Source organism: Gordionus sp. m RMFG-2023, chromosome 1, assembly GCF_954871325.1.
Source record: "Gordionus sp. m RMFG-2023 chromosome 1, tfGorSpeb1-WG-v2, whole genome shotgun sequence".
NCBI lineage: Eukaryota > Metazoa > Nematomorpha > Gordioida > Chordodea > Parachordodidae > Gordionus > Gordionus sp. m RMFG-2023.
Genome location: NC_088775.1, coordinates 11,952,801 through 11,972,388, shown reverse-complemented (window position 1 = coordinate 11,972,388; position 19,588 = coordinate 11,952,801). Strand labels below are relative to the sequence as shown.

Sequence of the window (19,588 nt, the reverse complement as noted above, 5' to 3'; positions counted from 1 at the left end):
ATGGATTACGACTACTTGATCATATTTTATTAGATAAACATATGTTTATAAATATTATTTCATATATCTTTTAAACAGGCAGGTTGTCAATTTTATTTTAGCAAATCTTTTATGTGATTATCCCGCAATATTCAAATAAATGTATTTGGATGATAACGAATCAAATAATAGAGGAGTTTTATAGAAAGCTCTGTAATCAAGTTATTCTTATTTAAAATACCATGTTTATTTTTTATTTTTAGAAAGTTCTAATTCTTGTATCATTTGATGTTGATTCAATTTGTTCATCCAAAATTTTAATAGTAAGCTATTTATAAAATATAAATTCTAGTGTTTTGAATGTAGGAGTTGCTGCAATCTGATAATTTATCTTATTCTGTAATACCTATTCGGGATAAATATGCATTACTGACAGTATACCAAGATTATACACATTTTCAAAATATTATTTTAATAAACTGTGGGGCTAATTTTGATATTATTGAATATTTAAACCCCCCTCCTGAAACTCGTTTTTATATAATTGATCAGTACATTTTTTGTATATATAACATATTATAAGTATTTTAGTCATCGTCCAATCGATGTATATAATATATATAATGTAGAACAAGTGATAGTTGTTGTTGATGAAGAAGAAGAACAATCATTTCCTGATTATGCTGATATTTTTCCTTCTAATGAGGTGAGTAGAGTTAACATTTTATAGATTTTTAACATTTTATTTTCAATTAGAATGAATCTGATGTTAGTAATAGTTCTGATGATGAGAGAAAACATGAAAATATTAATAAATTAGTAAAAACTCTTAAACGACAAAAGAAAAAGATAAGAATTGAGGAAATTCGCCAAAAGGTTTTGTCGGAATATACTCAATACTCATACTGGGCCAATCCTGTTAGTAATGGATTAAATAATATTATTATTGAAGATATCATTGATTATAATGAATTTCTGAACCAGGAAAGCATTATAATAAAATCTCAGGAGGAGAAAAAAAAGTGTTATAAATGCTTATGCACTGGTTCATAATGATTTTTAAAATTATATTTATAATTTAATATATTTACAAAATTAATAATACAGATTTATATATAGTTTAAGGTTATGGCACTTAATTATTAAACATTTCTTTGAAGGGTGTTTATTATAAAATATTTTTATTAGATGGTTCATTAAAATAAAATATGATTAATTTTAAAAAAATTAAAATTTATAAAAGCCAATTGGGCAGGTCCTTTGGAAAAAAAAATCTAGATGCAGATTCTTTATAAAAAAAATGAATCTTAGATACAGATTCTAGTCAGAAAATATAATGATACTTATATCTTTTGTTAAATTAAAGTATCTTAAAAACAAGATACTTTAAAATTATCAAATTAAATAAGAATTTATAAAATACAGTTTTATTATTTATTAAGAACATAACATACAAATATTTTAAGAAAGATATCCCATTCTTAGCACAGATAGGGAAGAGATAGTATTTTTTTTAATAGGAGTTGAAATATTAATTTACAAAAGAGTATTTAAAATAGATTCATTATTTTATGAGATAATCAAATTTTTCAAATAATTTATCATTAAACCTTTGTCATTTCAGCATACTTAACAATGTGCCAAAACGAAATAACACTTCAATTGAATCTGATATAGGTATTGCAGTAATATATTTTAAAAATATTTTTCTAATAGAAGGATAATAATTAAGCATTTATGATGTATCTCAACTTTCTTAATATAATTTAAAGTCTCCAGTTCAAACTTGGCAACATTTGTTTCATTAAAAGAAAAATAATCCTACATTTCTTTACTAGATGTTAAATCTATTGGTGTTATAGTTTGAGCTTGATTATATACTCTGGTATTCTATTGAAGGCTTCTTTTAATAATATATTTTGAAAGTATTTTTTTTATCATCCAGCTCAATCCATTAGTTCTTAAAATATAGATGTGAAATTGATGCCAAAAAAGTCTCATTATATGTAGAAATATATTTTCTTAAAATCGTTTGCCCATACCATCTTGGGTAGCTTTTAATAATGGTAGACAATATTGTAAACTTGAATTTTTAAGATGATCTATATCCCATTTAACCACATATAAATAATTTACTTTAATATGTTTAAAAAAATTTGTACTGAACCCTTTTTCATTTTTTTTGTTTATACAGAGCCTGTGTATTGTCTTTTTTAACTTTTATTTTAAAATATTTCCATATAAAATATTAAAATAGGGATTAGATTCAGAGCAACTTATTTCCATGATTTAAATTTCACTACTTTTTTCTTCACTACCATGAGTTTTAATCATACTACAAACAAATTATAAAATATTACATAAAATTGGTAATGATATTTTATCAAGTTACATTTATATATAAAATATAATCTTTACATATTTCATTTTGATGTTGTTATTTTATATCTATTTATCTTAATATGAATTTTGAATTTTCCATAAAATTTGGCCAAAAAATAAGAAAATTAATTCAAGATTGCCGAAGAAAATAAGATATATACTTTGATATTATCTTATAAAAATGTCAAAAAGATACTGTGTACAAGATACAGTATTCATGGTCTGCACAACTCTGATAAAAGCCATACTAACCCAAAAGAATCAATATTAATATCTAAACTGGAACAAACCATTATAAATAAACTATTAGAATTCTTAACTAAGAATCAGATTAGAACCGTTGATATCTTAATTGGAGGAATTATATTTATTTTTCTTTCTATTTGACTAAACAATTTTTTTTTAAAAAATTACCCATATTTTCCTAGACATCGTTGATCATGTATAACATATCGTGGATGCTTTCCAAGGAAACTAACTCACTTTTGTGGTGTGCTATACTTGCCCTTACCAATCATTATTTAAACAATAACATTCAACTTGAAAAATACATTTTGGAACTTTCCAAATTGAAAAATCATGTTCACCGCTTAAATCATAAGTTTATCTTTATTTTTGTATTAATGATCCATATAATATATAGTACTGTGATGTCATTTCGTAATCTTATATATTGTCTAGTCTATGTTCTAGAAAATTTTCAAGGTGATCACCTCCTTACTTTGACCATATGGATTGGATTTATACCTCCTTGACAAATAATATAAACTGACAAAAAAAGTTTATATCAATGGTCAACTTATGAAGGCACCATGTAAATTTTATGGATAATTAAGTTTATGATTGACCCAAAAAGCGAACGATAATTTTTTTATAAAAAAACCTACTAAATTAATCTTAATTTTTTGTTTATTAAAAATATTAATTTTAAGGACAGACCCACAAAACAACGAAAAAGTGTTTATCAAAGTGATATCGGAGTTGAATTTGTACATGTATAGGCATTGGACACTTTTTGACAGCCTATTCTATTCTAAAAATATAGCCTGCCATTTTAAAGTTTGGACCACTGCTGGCCGGAAACGCTTGAATGAATTTCTCGCTGATATGGGGTTAATAATTATAAACTTTATTGGTACAGTATGTTGTGATTTATTTTCATTAAAAAAACTGATTGAATCGTTCACGAAGGCTGTTTGAATTTAATTACCTATATTTTAAAGATTACCTTAGCACAAAATTTTGTCTTATCATTGTATAATATCATAATTCTATCAATCTAAATGCTTGTAATCTATGAGGATGAGATAGGCATATAAATATTTATATATTGTTTTTTGTGTGTATCTTAATCAAAAAAAATTGAATTAGCATACCTCTGAGTCAAAGCAAGCAAAAGTTTATGTGCATGGATTTTCAATATAGGAAGAACGCCAAAATGTGGATTGAAGAATTCGCAGAAAAATATAGGTATTTATTTCATTACATTGACCTTTGTAAAAATAAAATTTGATTAAGTTAACTTTTTAATATAATTAGAATGTTTTAAGAACTTTTGTGATTCTTAAAGTTCTTGTTTTTAAAAAAGTTTTAGATATTTGTGATAATTCATCATTTAATTATTTTTTGAATGAAATAATAAAAGTAGCATTTATATCAAACCAACAATATCATTTATAAAGTATTTGTAGTTAATTTCGTTTCTTAGTGACGATAAAATGTAAAAAACTAAGAATATTATTTCCTTATTGTTATTTTTCTGATGATAAACCTTCTATAACAAGAAATTTATAATTATCTCGAACGAAGTGGTGGGTTGTATTATAGTACCATTTTATAATTAGGGCTGTGTCGATATTAAATATCCAGATAATTAGCGTTTTTTAAAAAAATATAGGATCGAACAGATATTTAAAAAACTGATACATATTTTGGTTTTTTATGATTGTGTGTAATAATAAATTAATAATAGGAAATCAAATTTAATTTATTCATAATTATTTATAAAAAATTGAATAATTATATTGCTGCAAAGAAAGAATTTTTAAAATATCTAACAAGTCTTATTCGGCTAGTGTTGTTAAACTCCTTGTTTAGCCGATTATTTTTTTAAAAAAGGCTAAATTAAGATATTAGCCAAAAGAATTATCTAAGCTTGAAGATTTTTCCCATAGATGGTAGAAAGGTTTATACATCTATGAGGGAAATTTCGATACATAGGTAATAACAAATTTTCTAGAATTTGATTTTGCTATTTTTAAAAATCGCTTAAATTAAGGTGTTTAACAACAAAACATTTTAACGATAAATATTGCCCATATTTTAAATGAGGTTATTAACTTTTTGAGAATAAAAAAAACAAATTGCACTTACTCATTCGTAGTTAGTTATTTAGTTTTTTGAATAAAAAATTAATTTTTTTCTATGACATTGGTTCAAGGATAGATTGTAAATAAGAATCGATAAATATATCGGATCGGGTTTGTGGTAATATTAGGTCATATATGTGAATAATTTGCAGATCAACATAGCCCTGTTCATAATTGGCATTTTGAACAACTTTCTCTCTTTGATAAAGAAAATATTGATTTTTAATAAACTTTGTTTTCTTTTGGTTTTTTTTTAAAACTAGTTTTAAAATTTAACTTTATGTAATAAAAATTAAAATAAATTCTAATATTAGTAATAATTGATAAGAAAACTAAGTTTTTGATTTAATATTGATTTCTTTATTTTTTGTATTTTGCACTTTTTGGTTTTTTTTTGAAAACACCTTCTGTCCTTTTTTTTACATTTATATGGTGTATTTATTAACTACTGTCTGATCTATACATTTTATATTAAAGATTCGTGATTTATTTTAGGGCTAGAAGGAATTTTTGAAATACTGAAATCTTTATTTTTAGATAATACGCTTGGAATGGAAGTTATTAATTTTTTTTTGCAAAAAAATTTATTTGACACAGAATCGAAGACATAAACTTTCCATCTTTTTCTATTTCATTTGGTTATAACAAAAGTTTCGGCGCTACAGACTACACGTTGGCACTAAATTCAATCTTAGAAAATTCGGTAAATTGCTAAAAAAAAGAACTCTAATTTGGTATATATATTCTTGTGTAATTCATTTCAAACAAATTAACATGTCTAATATTTAGTTCCATTTGGGAGGGGGGGGGGGGGTTAAATTTTAAAATAATTATGAAATAAAAAATAATATCTATTTTTTGTTTTTTTTTATATTTCTTTCTCTTTTTTGTACATTATATTTTCGCCATTTTTAAAAAACTTTCATTTTTTTATGTGGGAAAGGTTTTTTTAAAAAATTATCGTTTTCTTTATGGGAAGGGGGGGGGGCTTGACTGGGCTAGTCAATTTATTTTTCCTCATTAAATTCTCCATTTATAGGTTTATTCCTATTTGAGTACCGCTTTTTGGATTTTGCCTATTTCATTATACCTCGACTAAATTAGCTAATATGTTAATTAATTTTATCAAATGTATTTGCTCGAGATGCCTTATTAAAATATAAATTAGTAACCAATTTTGGTTAACCAACTTTCGGAATCACATGTTATACAATAGGGAGATAAAACGAACAATTCATAACTAATTAGGTCAAATGAGGGCGAGATATTAGTGGCGACATAAAAAAAAGGTCTATTTTAAAAATAACATCAATAATTTTCATTTACCATTTTTTTCCACGCATTGTTATACAATGCACATATTAAAATTATAAAATCTTGAGTGATAATATCTACTATAAATAGAAGAGTTTAAAAAAATCGTCATCTAGTTCTAATGAATCTAACTTTATTATTTTTTTTTTCATGGCTTGTAGTACAGTTTTCCTGTTCATCTTAAATTTTTATTTTGATATCAAGAGATCTAATCAAATAAAGATTATTTAAGAATTAAAAAGATTCAATTTAATAAATAATATAATTCTGATTACTTTTAAAAGTTCAGGTGGCTATAAATTTAAAAGAATTTCATATATTATCTTATATCTAAAAAAAAATTAATTTGCAAATTCAGAATCCTGTAAATTCTAATAGACCTCACTTACCTTTCCAACACACATGTGACAGCATGCAAACCCAAGCTAACAATACCGATGCTCTTGCAATTACTAATGAAGAAAATAATCTCAGTTATTCGGAAGAAAACCTAGACTTTTTTAGCACTCTCGATTGCCTCTCTATTAACAAAGATAATTTTTCTCTCCTATGTAAGGGCATAGAATTAGCCAAATCGCAAGCTAAACTCATATTCGACGAAGCGCTCTCAGTATTAGACACCCATCAGATGTTAACCGTAGGACCATTTTTATATGCCTCATTGCCAGAGGTGTGAATTTTTTAAGCAGAAGATATTAATTCGGATTTTTACATCCAAAATAATTATTTGTAAGTTAAGTTAAATTTATTAAATAAGGTTAAAAAACATTTTTAATCTATGTTTCAGAGATATGTACCAATAGTTTCAATTTAGCTGATGCCATTGGCCTGATAATAACTAATTCAAGGAATCCATAACTCAGTGAAATTTTTTAATTGGATGAAATATATTTAGAGTAGGTAGGATTAAAGGTTAGGTTTGAGAGATATGAGCTAGTGTTAAGATAAAATTTAATCATTTTTATTAATAATTTGTCAAATCTGATAGGGCTGGACCATTTGATCTATCCTCAAAAATGATAATTTAAACCTTCATAAATTTTAAAAAAATTTAAGTTTATATTACTGTTAATTTATATATTAATATATATTTAGCACTCCTCAAAAACAGCCAGATTCATGAATCCCAACATACTCAGGCGATTAGCAAATTTTTTATTATATGCATACCATGCCAAAGTATTCATTTTTCCCATTTATATAAAAAAAAATGTGGCATTTTTTTTACATTTAAACTTAGAATAATAGCAAAAAGAAGACGAAAAATTTGCCTTTAGCTATTTGCGTTCCCCATAAAGCTCACGAAAATTTTCCGGAATCGTGTACTATCATAGGATTACCCCCTATTTCTATAATTGAAACTTCTTCTAAAAAGTAAATTCCTGTTTTAATTCAAAGAATCTATAACGTGATTTATTTATGATTATATATTTCCAGAAAAAATAAATGCTTAATTTTTAATTCATATTTTTTAATATCAGTTTTGAGCCTGATCATTCTTATTTTTTTTAAAGTATCGGTCATTGGCCAATCGGAAAATGGAAGATAATTGTTACCAGATCCAATTTTTTTTCACTCGTACTTGATCCTAATTTTTATTTTAATGAATCCATTGTTTAAATTTATTAGCAGTTTAGAATGCTCTCTTAAAATAAAAATATGATGAACACCATCCTCTTTTGATTTATTCTTATTTTTTTCTATTCTAAAAATCACATTGTTACTTAAATTTTCAAAATAAGACGAGCTAAGATGCAGCAATTTTATTTAAAAAAATTTATAGTGTTAACAAATACATATATGCCATTCATTATAAATATTTTACTAATTTTTGATACTTATTTTTCAGAACTTAATAATTAAAATAATTATTAAACTTCATTTTATTTGGGTTAAATTATATTGTATAAAAAAAATGAATTAAATTGTCATTATAAAATCAATATATTATTTCTGATTATGATTAAAAATAATTAATTTGTTAATACTCAAAATACAGTAAAAAAATATACGTGATAAATATAAATAAATAAGATTTAACATTAAATATAATTTTTTTTTAAAAAAAATATTAATCATCATATCATAAAAAAATTGTTTACAAATAAATATTTAAAAAAAAACAAATAAAGCCGAAATAATAAATATAAAATATTTGCAAGATAATTTTTCTTCTTTTCTTAATGGCATGATTTAAATTAACTGATTCCACTAGGATTAAAGAACAAATAAGTCTAACTCATTAGCCTTATAAATATATTTTAAAACTTTATTAATAAGTTTTTTAGGCAAAGCATTCGAACAAGCAGCTGGTAATACTAACTCAACTTTCAATCTCACGAATTTCGACCCGACAATCATAATGATTAAGAGTAAGGATAAAAGCAAGTTTTTCGACGCATTGATATCAATGCTGGATTAAAAATCGAATTTCAAATATTGTTATAGAACACTTTTTTGATTTATAAATAAATGTGCATGATCTTTTTTTTAATGAGATCGTTCATTTTGTCATTTTTTTTATAAAGTATGAATTCAGACTAAATATTTATTTATTTTATGCGATAATTTTTAATTTAAGAAAAATAAATAATTTAAACGAGTTATGTGGCAATAAAAATAATTGTAGACTTCAATCTAAAATAAGTAAGTTGGATGAAGTATTAGTGACATTATTATTGACGTTTGTTCTGGGTGTTTGTTCTAAATTATCTTCCTTTTCTTTAAGTATTTCTGGAATAATTTTGACAGTATCTTCTTCATCACGACCTACAAATCCTTATAAATAAAATGTTTCAATGTAGTATAGCAAAGAATCGCTTAATTTATATCGTTAATCATAAAAATGTTATCTAATAGAACCTATTCCTAGATCTAAATCGATGGAAGACGTGGTGGAGGCTTGCTTAACATGCTTTTTCGACTTAGAACTGCCCAAGTATTTAGAAGCGGATCCATAACCTTTATTTTTGTTGCTTCCCTGGTCGCTGGTTTTGTTCTTGGCTGAGAACCCAGAGTTAACATTCGTTGATGCGTTACTGGAATTAGCGTTGTTTGCACTGTTAGAGAGATATTGGGTGTAATGTGAATAGTGTGGATGGAAGTTGTGTATAGCGTCTGTCATCATATCCTTTGGGTTCATGGTATCTTTTAAGCTATTGGATATGCTTTGCATGGTAACTCGATGACCCTTACCTCCTATATGATTCTGCACGAAAAAAATGGGGAGGGGGTAGTATTGTTAAAATTAGCTTAAAATAGAACTATGCCAATATTACAAATTGGGACCGTTTGAAAAAAAACTTTGTTATTTTATTTGCAACAAGAAAAGTATTTAACGAATCACATTCACAGATCGTTTTTATATTAATATCAGATAAGAAAAAAATTGGCGGATCGGCACAGACATAGTTAGAAGTAACATAATAAAAGCAACTTATTACATATTCCAAAAAATACAAAAACTTGATTAACTCATGATATATCTAAAATTAACTAAAGCATTAGCCCTAACCCTTAACATTATAATTTTTAAAATTAATATAAAAATGAAATCCTCAATAAATCACCTTCCTATTAAAAAAATTCTATCTGAGACTTTAGTAAAGGAGGCATTAATAAATAAATCTTCAATAATTTATTTAAAAACAGGTATTTGTAAAACTTGAGAGTATATGTCGTATGGAAATGCGTATCTCATCGCAATTGCAGCCAAAAACATTTCTATACAAACCAAAAAATTTTGGTATCCAGCAGCGACAGTTCCTGAACTGGTAGTAATTGCATCTTCAGTTTTAAGCGGATTTATAACGTTCATTTTTTCTAAAATGGCTAAGCTTACACCTAATCAGAGAATAAATTATTGAATTATTTTATAAGTTATAATATAATCATAGCATAGATATAACAAAATTGTGTAAATAATCATTAGAATATGTTTTCTAAATAAATATTTAAGTAATAAATTATTTAACTAACAAAACAAGGAAGTGCCTAGATCCCCCTTTTGATCGATCCAATTATTGCCACCAAATTTAAAAATTTATACCATATTTATTAAAGATCTTTAAAAATGTCTAACTCAATTACTAAAGTTAACTTTATTCAATAAAGGTGTTAGAGAAATGTATTGATAATTTCGAAAAAATAATTTCATCAATCTATACAAGGCCATAAAGCTCTATTAAGGAAGGACAAATTTCTTTGGAACTTTGTTTGAAATTCAAATATAGGCATCTATTGTATAAATTACAAGTTTTAAAAAAGTGTCCTTTTAGTGTATATACCAGCTAGCGGTTATAAAAAGATAATGAATATAAATTTAAAGTAAATTTCAAGTTTCAAATAATTTTATAATAAATATTCAGGTTAACAATATCATAAAGTGGTTTACAATCATCTACCTAATCAAAGACATTTGGATGATGTTGTCAAAGAAAGATAACTTGAAGTTTTAAAATTTAACAGGAATAAATAAAAATCAATATAATTAACAATAATAATTTTATATTAAATCACCTTCATAATTTGAAACTCTGCCATAAATCCAACGGAAAGTAAGAATTTAATTAGAGAAATATCCTGGTGCTATTATTGAATAGTTAAAGAAAACATGACTATTTATCCAACCTATTTATTATCAAAATCAGAAATGGTAAACAATCTTAAGTTATATTCAAAAATTTTGTTTATAGATGCAACTTATAGCTCAAATAAAAATCGTATCTCAATGTTTTTAAGATATATAACTAATAACAAAAATGAAAGTCAAATATTATTCATATGGATCCTCATAGTTGAGACATATGTATTACTGTTAAAGATATGTAATATATTTTAAAAAACATTACAGATTCAATCCAAGTAATAATGTCTAATTAAAGATTTTATGAACCGCTAAGCATTTATTAAAGCAAAATTGAAATTTGTTTATTTCATGTTAAGCAGTCCTTTAACAAAATCTAAATTATATCAGGCTTCTATTTATTCTAAATATGATGACAGATCAAATCTGAAGCAAGCTATGAGTATTTATATAAGACAAATTATCTTAACCTTCCCTGTGCTAGAATAATAAATCTGGCGAATGCAAAAATTGTGTGGAATCATTAAATCAAAAATAGTTATAAAGCATTCAAGATTGGGTTATATTCACCCTGATGAAAGGCTGCTTAGAAGTATAATAGATAATAAACCAATGTATGGTACATCTTCTACTTTATGAATATCAAATGCTGCTTCACCAACTATGCATTCTCTAAAGTTTTTGAACAATTTAATTTATCCCGGGATATTATTGTATTTAGTATTTAAATCATAAAAAATTATATCATATCCTGAATTCTTAATGTTATTAACTATTTAAGCTTTTCTAATATTGATCATATTATGATATTTCAAATTAATACTGGTCCATATGCTTCGACTTTGGGGATCCATATAAATACCAGTTAGCTTTCATTGTTATTATCAATTACAAAGTCCCATAAACACAGGCATCAGATTTTTATTTAGGATATAAGTTGGATCTATAAATAAAATTTTAAGATATAATTTTAGACTGTTTATCATATTCTATTAGCGGGAAGAATCTTGTTTCTTTCAACTATTTCAATAATAGCATCAGAATATTCTTCATTTCTTTAAATTAAATTTTATCAAATCATACCTACTTTCAGCTGGATTTAAATTATGAAAGTCTTTTAATATAAAATTATTATTGTTTTAATTATAGATTGATATATTTTTTTTATTCCCATTAAATTTTAGAGCTTCAAGTTACTCTTACTTTGACATCTTCATCTAAATATCTTAAATTAGGCAGATGATTGTAAACCATTTTATCTTTTTTTTTAGTAATATCAATTATAAAAAAAATATCTAAATATTTATCTCTATAAAATACATTTAAAAAATATTTATTTAAATTGAGTCAGTATGACTTAAAGATCCAATAGAAATACAGTTGGATCATGGTCGCTCGTGCTACTCGTAATCTATGATAATTAAATTTGTTAACTTGAATATTTATTATAAAATTTATCTAAAACATAGTTGTTATGCTAATTAAATGAAATTTACTTCAAATGTATATTCATTATCTTTATATAACTGCAAGCTAATAAACACTAAAGGGGTAGTCTATTTTTAAAATTTGTAGCTTTTCTAAGCCCTTTCGATCGCTTCTCCTTTACCCCGTTAAACTTGCACCTATTCAATGTATGCTTATATTTGAATTTCATACAAAGTTCAGAAGAAATTTATTCTGGCTTTAGTAGTAGAGTATTAGCCTTATATTGATCGATAAAATTATTTTTGAAATCATCAATACATTTCTCAACTCCGTTAACGAATAAAACCTAATTTTGTAATCAAGTTGGCTAAAATAATTAATGTCAATTAATAAAAATGGTATACATTTTTTTTTAATTTGGTAACAAAATTTGGACCAATCAGAAAAGCATTGTGTGGAATAGCTATTAACACCACTTCCATCTAAAATATATTTAGTCTAATAAATGTCTTAACCTGTATAAAAAAAATTTTTAAATTAAAAAAAATTACTTATTTTTAAGTAAGACTAAATTCTAAGATTTCATTAGTATCATTTAAATTAAAAAAACATGAACTCGTCAGGGTGAATGGTAAACATATATATTTCGCAACCTTGCCAAAAGGAAAGAAAAATGATGGATTTGACCGATAAGAATTTGAGTATGGGGTCAAATGGACGGAGCATATTTTTAGTCGCTACATAAAACAGGTAAAGAGCTGTTAGGGACAACGTCACTGAAACGTTGTAGATCATTGTCACGTAAAGATATCCTGAATTAATCCTGATTAAATTTTAGAAAAAAGAATATTAAAATAAAAGCCATAATAGCAAAGAAAAATTCTTATAAGTAGTCATTTCATTTCCACAAATACAAATAGTATGTAAGTGTGACATTAAATCATACCTAAAATTTCCATCTTTGTAGAGGCCATAAAATTGCAGGATTAATGTAATTATTGCCACAACAGGTTTAACGAAACAGAATTGAAGAGTGGCCTAACATAAAAAATAATTAAGCTTTTTTTGTGGCGTTATATTTTACCTGTTTGACAAAACGCAAAAATTCGATGGTGTAGGCTTTAGAAGAAAAACAACAAGTGCTGAAACATAAATTTTGGCTAAAAAAAAATAAACTAATTTCTATATAAAATAATAAATTACGGAATGGGTTTTCCTCGGAGTTCAGACATTATGGCACCTTCACCGTTCAGGTATTCATAGCACAAACTCAGAAAGTTGTATATAACAAACGCTACAAAGAATATATTATTATATATTTAATTTATAAATCAGTTGAAAATATAAATTCCTCAGGGCAAGGGGGTTAAAAAGTCACATTTTGATTAGATTATTGATTTTTTTATATCAAGTGTAGTTACCATATAGTGTTTTTAATTCACAATGACATGGTCTAGAAAAATGAAGGACAATTTGTTATAATATTTTTTAAAGAATTTTAAACAATATATTAACTAAAATAATAAAAAAAATTTAATTTTTTTTTTAAAAATCGATATTTAATTAGGAAAAATATCCGGGGGGATAAATGGATAATATATTTTTTTGTAGATTAAGATATCATATTTTATCTTATCAATAATATTTTTAAAAAAACCCCGCAATTTAAATGTGCATTTTAGACACCATTTTTTTCAAAAAAATCGTATCAAAATTGAATAATGAATCTATAAGAGTATCTTATTATCTGGGCTACCCCCTTTAAAGTTTGTATAAAAAATTTAATAAGCTACCGATTTAAGAAGCCAGAGGCTCATCTCAGCTTAATATAAATTTTCTAAAAAATAGCCAAGCGCCTGCTAAAAAAAAGGAAAAGGCATGATATTAAGCGCTACTTTTCCATAAATTTTAACGTTTTTGAAGAGAAAAAATAAATTCTATTGAGGCAGGAACAATTAAGCTAATAGTAGGTAATCTTTATTTTTTGCAATTTTAAATAAATAAAATTCCTAAGGTCCTAATGCAATTTCTTTTAAACCCCCCCCCCCCCCCACCACCCGCAAATTTTTTAAAATTTACTAAATAGAAGGCTAAAATTTAAAAAACAACCTCTAGTTTGTCATATTCCTGTTTTAAAAAAATCTACTTTGTCGATTTCATTACCAAGAAACAATCATTAATTTATTCAAATTTCAACAGACGTTAAGCACTATATGACTACCTTTACGGCTATTAAATATAAAAGTACCAAAGTTACAACCACATTAAGTCTATATATTTTAAAAATATGATAGGATTTTTTATGATAATAATAGTAAAACTTGTTGATATTTAGAGTATATAATTTTTTAAAATTGCTTTTGTGCTTCTAGAATTTTCATTCTATCATGTTTAATAAGATTTATATTACTACTATATTTAAAATAACATCTATGAAAATCATAAAATTACAAGATAGAATCGGGGAAAGAGAAACCTTAATATATTTAGAGAAAATTAATTTTTGATAATTAAATTCGATATTTAAGATTTAGCTGACTTGCCGTAATTTTTATAACTGATTTTTATCTACTGGCTGGAAAAAACTGTTCGATGAACTAGTAAGTATTAATCATGCTATTGTTTATCACTTCTATATTTTCCTTCTAGCATGATGCCAATTTTAGCGATTTATTTTATTTTGCAATGTTTTTCTAACTATCTACCAAACGGGTTGAAGCAGCAAAGAAGAAATAGGCCCTAATTATTGATATAAATTTCAGATAATGCTTCCAGATGATTAGTTAACTTTACGCTTAAGATAATATCAGAGTTAGTTTTTGGTTCATAATTCGGTTTCTTTTTAATGGCTGACGAAATTGATTAAAGAATTAATAAGGCCTTAAATATTAACATTAGCTAGAACTTCTATATTCTCCATTTTGGCGTGATGCTAATTTTGAAATTTTTTTATTTTTCTACCTGCAATTATTTTGCTATTTTAGCCAACTACCAAAGAGGATAAAGCGATAAAATATACTAATAAAGCCTAACCTTTTCATAAATAGCATTTCCAAAAGTTTGGCTCATTTCACGCTTAGAGCCTGACGTCATAGTTTTTATTTTGAACCTTTTCTTTTCGTGGTTCTTAAATTTGAGTTAGGAATTTAATCAGGCATTAAATATTGGCGCACGCTAGATATATAGTTTTTTATATTTTCTATTTTAGCACGATATCTATTTTGGCAATTTTCCTTTTTTTTAAACTGCTCGCCAAACGGATTAAAATTAACATCCAAATATGATCTAAACATTGATAAAATTTACTGAATAAATGCTCAGTTAGTTTTTAATCTTAAGGTTAGCCAAAATCTTGATACTAAAATTTATTCTTTAAACTGGTTACTATACTAATTATAGTGACATTAATTAAGAAAAAAACATTGCCATATTTTAGAATTATGGCTTGTTCAGCCAACTTTCATGGAGATCTTATAAAGACCACCAAAAAATCAATAATATATAAGAATATTTTATAATAGGGACCCGACCAAAGGTCGGGCAAATTCTCGCTTCCCCACTGCTCTTACTAGTGATCTGCATCAGGCCGCCTGGCCAGAAATTTTTTTAAAAAAAGTTTTGCCGGCCTGGCCTAAACTCGAATTTTTTTAAAAAAAGTTCTGTCGGCCCGGCCTGAACCTGAATTTTTTTTAAAAAAGTTCTGCCAGCCTGGCCCAAACCCAAATTTTTTTTAAAAAAATTTACCGACCCGACCAGGCTCGAATTTATTTAAATATAGAAATTAATTTTTATAATTACTCAAAATAAAAGACATATGTTATATGTCGTTTAGTTTCAATAAATAAAATCAAATATTTTTATTTTACATAAAAAATTCAATATAAAATTTATAAATTTAGATATATTTAAAAAAATTCCCAAGGTCCAACCTGACCCATCCCAAATTTTTTTAAAAATATTAGGCCCGGCCCGACTAGATTATTATACATAGAATTAGGCCCAAGCCCAAATAGTTGGGCCGGACTCGGGATGGGTATGGGCTGGGCCTAACTTTGCAGATCTCTAGATCTTACTTTATCACCTATATATTTTTAAACCCTAGTGATGCACTTTATATAGTCAAAGGAAGGAGAAAAGGACACAATTTAAAAATTCTTATTTTGGGCAACAATTATATTTGTCTTAACAATATCAAGTAGATTATGTTTAAAAAAAATAAGAAACATGTCTCAAAAGAATTTGCCCATAAACCATTATTTCAAATTATCGAGTATAAGTCCATAATCTGATAATAAATTTGCAAGGAGGACCTGATACAAAAGTCTTACAAGGCCAGCCTGAAGGTCAGAACATCATAGATAATATATTAGCTCTGCTTAGCCTGAAATATAATTAATTTGTATTTCCCATTCTTACTTTCAATATTCAATTAAAAAAATCAATAAATAATTTTCTTTAAATAGGGAGGTTGAACTTAATGGCAAGAATTATAAACAAATGGTTTATTGCTATTTCAGCTTCTTCAGTAAGAAGTAAATATTCTGCCAGCCAAATTATTAAAAAAGAACACATCTAATGATATATTAGATTCTCTATTATTTTTATATCGTAATTGAAAATTAGTTTAAATCAGATCAGTTACATTCAATTTTCAAATATTTTGTAATAAAATGAAGATTTTATTCATAGATGACAGAAAGGTTAGGGCATCTATTAGTGAGATCTTAAGGCAGAGGCAATATTTACCTGTCTACAATATTGAGTTTATCTTTTTTTAAATCAGCCCAAATTGAGCCATTTAACAACACTAAAATAGCATAGATTGAATGCTGAATATTATAAAATAGATAAAGGTATTAAAATTAGGTAATGCACTGAAACTTGGGGAAATTTTTAATATTATTTATTTTTAATGTTTTTTTAAATTAAAAAATAAATATGCAATCACACAAAAGAGCTTTCCAGAAAAAATATGTAATAATCTTAATAATATTATGCAATAAATTTTATCTAGAATTAATAAATTACCTTCATAGCAATCACGAATAGTGTTAAAATAGATATAGTAATTATCATTATTAAAGAACACAAGGCTCAGCCATGAATCAAATGCATATATTGGAACGATGAATAAGATTCTTACTATCCACCTTTGTTCATTTGGTACAGAATAATATCTTAAATGTTTATATATCTAAATATAATATTAGATTGAATTATATAAAAAAATTTACTTGATGACAAGTGATTAGTATTGCAATCCATGCAAAAAAACCTGTTATGGTTTGAGTAAAAGGTGATTGTAAAAAAATTGTATCTTTCGAAGTTATATTAATTTTATCATTTTGAGTTTTATTAAAGGTATAATTATAAAAATTATGAGCTTCCATAATTAAGGAATATTTTTATGGGATTTTACATTTTAGCATTTTTTATATTGATTTATATTCAGAAAATTTTCTAGTGGTGTTATAATTCTATCTTTAAGAGAATGATACAGAACGTCGGTCTACATACATGAATTTACTAAACAACAACAAAAATCAATTTTTAAAAACCTTATTTCCTGTAACTTTAAAAAAATATAATAATAGTGTATTTTCAAAAGTTTTATCCAATTAAGTGGAATTTAAATAAGGAGCCATATGTTATGATAAATAAAGTAATAATCGGTAAATATATATTTATGAGATGTATATAATATGAAAATGTTTTTATTCAATTATAGGAAGATATTAATAAAATATACCAATTCGCAAGTATCACATACCATATAGTACTGGATCCGTCAGATAGTGCAGACATGTCATATCAAATCATCAGGTAGCATTTGAGTTATAACTGTAATTAAAATTTAAGATAATTATAATGCACGCCGTCGGACAGCATAAATATATTAAACAATGACCAAAATTTACTAAAGAATTTTATTAATATATTAATATTAATTATACCATCTGATGATCCTTTTAAACAGCGAAGCTAATTTCAAAAAAAATTTGCATAGCGAATAATTTACGACCAGAGTTGGGCAGTACCGCGAATACTTGTATCTAAGATACAAGATCCTTTTGTATCTTGTACTCAGTATCTTATTGACATTTTTAAGAAGATACTAGTATCTGTATCTAAGATCCTTTATTTTGAAAAGAATCTTGAATCTTTTTCATTTTCTTTAAAAAGATACAGATACAGATTCTTTTTAATATTCATGTTTAAAACATTTACATATCACACAATGTAACTTTATTTTCTTCGTGAAATCTTGTATTATTTTCTTTATTTTTTCCCGCTATATTTTAAATATATTAATAAACAAAATTAGTTGGAAGTTTTACAGGTCACACAGATTGATAGATTAAAAATAACAACACCAAAACTAAATAAGATAAGGATATATTTTGTATGTAATATTTTTTAATTTGTAGAATGTTTAACAATCATAGTAGTGAAGATGAAATTATGGAGATAGGTTCTCCTGAATCAAATCCGAATCTTAAAATTCTAGATGGAAAATTTTATAAAGTAATTCATATAAAAAAGAACAAGGTACACGCTGAATGTCAAAATTGCACAAGTAAAAATGTTATTACAGGTTCAACAAACTCCTCTACAAACTTTGTTAATTAAACATATTAAAGTATATTATACATTTTATTTTATAATTATTAACATAATAATATCTATACTAAGTCGCTCTTAGATAATTGTTATTAAAATTTTTTATAAAAGATGGTTGAATATCAAATTAAAATCATTTTGGATATATATTTTTTAGGGATATATCGATACCACTTTTTTGGAGGCCGATCCGATATTCCCGATATTAAATTGATATTGGTCGATTACCGATCTGATATCATATCTAATTTTGTATTCTGTAAAGATACCAATGGTTTTCATTTATAATATACTTTTTATTAGTATAACGTCTATAATTTAACTATACCATAACTTAGGTCATTTAAATATATTATAATGATCAGTTATAGTTTATATTCAATTCAATTGCAATTCTATAAAAATATAAAATATTTTTATTGTTAAATTACTTTTATATAATAAGTAAGTAATAACATTTCACTTTTATGTAATAAGTAATAACATTAATCTATATATATAATAAGTAATAAACAATTATATTATGAAATTTGAAATAAATATTTAAAATAATATTTAACATTAATATAACGAAGATTTCTTTTTAGAAATACCAATATTTCCAATTTATCAGAGATCAGCTTGCGGCGATAGTAACTGTCAATATCACCAACTTCACTAAAAACAGATTTTGAAGAAAATTTCGCACACTATAATAAACAGAATGCGAAAAAAATAACAATATGGCAGAATGTTTATTAATTATTTATTATTATTAAAAAAATATACATAAAAATGGATTTCGATTTTATTTATAAAAATAAATGGTGTTAGATATAACTTTTTTTAAAAATTTTATAACATTTTATTTTTGTTAAAGAAGCCATTTTATATCGGATCAAATTTTATAATATTGGCCGATATAGATATT

General features: G+C 25.3%; 2 protein-coding genes across 3 annotated transcripts; one reads left to right on the top strand and one right to left on the bottom strand.

The window, feature by feature from the left end:
* The first annotated feature begins 139 nt into the window (after positions 1–139).
* Positions 140–8,577, top strand: LOC135931649 (cell division control protein 45 homolog). The gene is made up of 11 exons (XM_065468894.1): positions 140–175; positions 563–685; positions 736–897; positions 2,790–2,962; positions 3,294–3,473; positions 3,733–3,831; positions 5,328–5,433; positions 6,403–6,714; positions 7,140–7,223; positions 7,285–7,418; positions 8,325–8,577. The coding sequence occupies exons 1-11, from the start codon at positions 140–142 to the stop codon at positions 8,464–8,466; spliced, it is 1,551 nt and encodes a 516-aa protein (XP_065324966.1). The 3' UTR covers positions 8,467–8,577.
* On the bottom strand, positions 7,989–17,522 carry LOC135923012 (transmembrane protein 184B-like). 2 transcript variants are annotated; one of them, XM_065457599.1, is made up of 9 exons: positions 17,292–17,522; positions 17,086–17,251; positions 13,261–13,351; positions 13,142–13,217; positions 13,004–13,095; positions 12,711–12,880; positions 9,709–9,887; positions 8,907–9,252; positions 7,989–8,813 (listed from the first exon to the last, which is right to left on the bottom strand). In XM_065457599.1, the coding sequence occupies exons 1-9, from the start codon at positions 17,445–17,447 to the stop codon at positions 8,677–8,679; spliced, it is 1,413 nt and encodes a 470-aa protein (XP_065313671.1). In that variant the 5' UTR covers positions 17,448–17,522; the 3' UTR covers positions 7,989–8,676. The 2 variants fall into 2 exon arrangements, with proteins under 2 accessions (XP_065313671.1, XP_065313670.1); XM_065457598.1 differs by having other exon boundaries at positions 8,001–8,822; positions 17,292–17,517.
* Between the last annotated feature and the right edge of the window lie 2,066 nt (positions 17,523–19,588).

Bases quoted from the DNA above. Each gene is read 5' to 3' on its own strand.
- LOC135931649 (XM_065468894.1), top strand. From the start codon at position 140: ATGTATTTGGATGATAACGAATCAAATAATAGAGGA. The intron at 2,963-3,293 runs GTTTATCTTTAT...ATTAATTTTAAG, and splicing joins GTTCACCGCTTAAATCATAA to GACAGACCCACAAAACAACG. The intron at 5,434-6,402 runs GTAAATTGCTAA...TTGCAAATTCAG, and splicing joins ATTCAATCTTAGAAAATTCG to AATCCTGTAAATTCTAATAG.
- LOC135923012 (XM_065457598.1), bottom strand. From the start codon at position 17,447: ATGGAAGCTCATAATTTTTATAATTATACCTTTAATAAAACTCAAAAT. The intron at 13,218-13,260 runs GTAATTTATTAT...ATTTTTTTTTAG, and splicing joins CTCCGAGGAAAACCCATTCC to CCAAAATTTATGTTTCAGCA. The intron at 9,888-12,710 runs GTTGCGAAATAT...TTCTCTGATTAG, and splicing joins TTTTCTTTCCTTTTGGCAAG to GTGTAAGCTTAGCCATTTTA.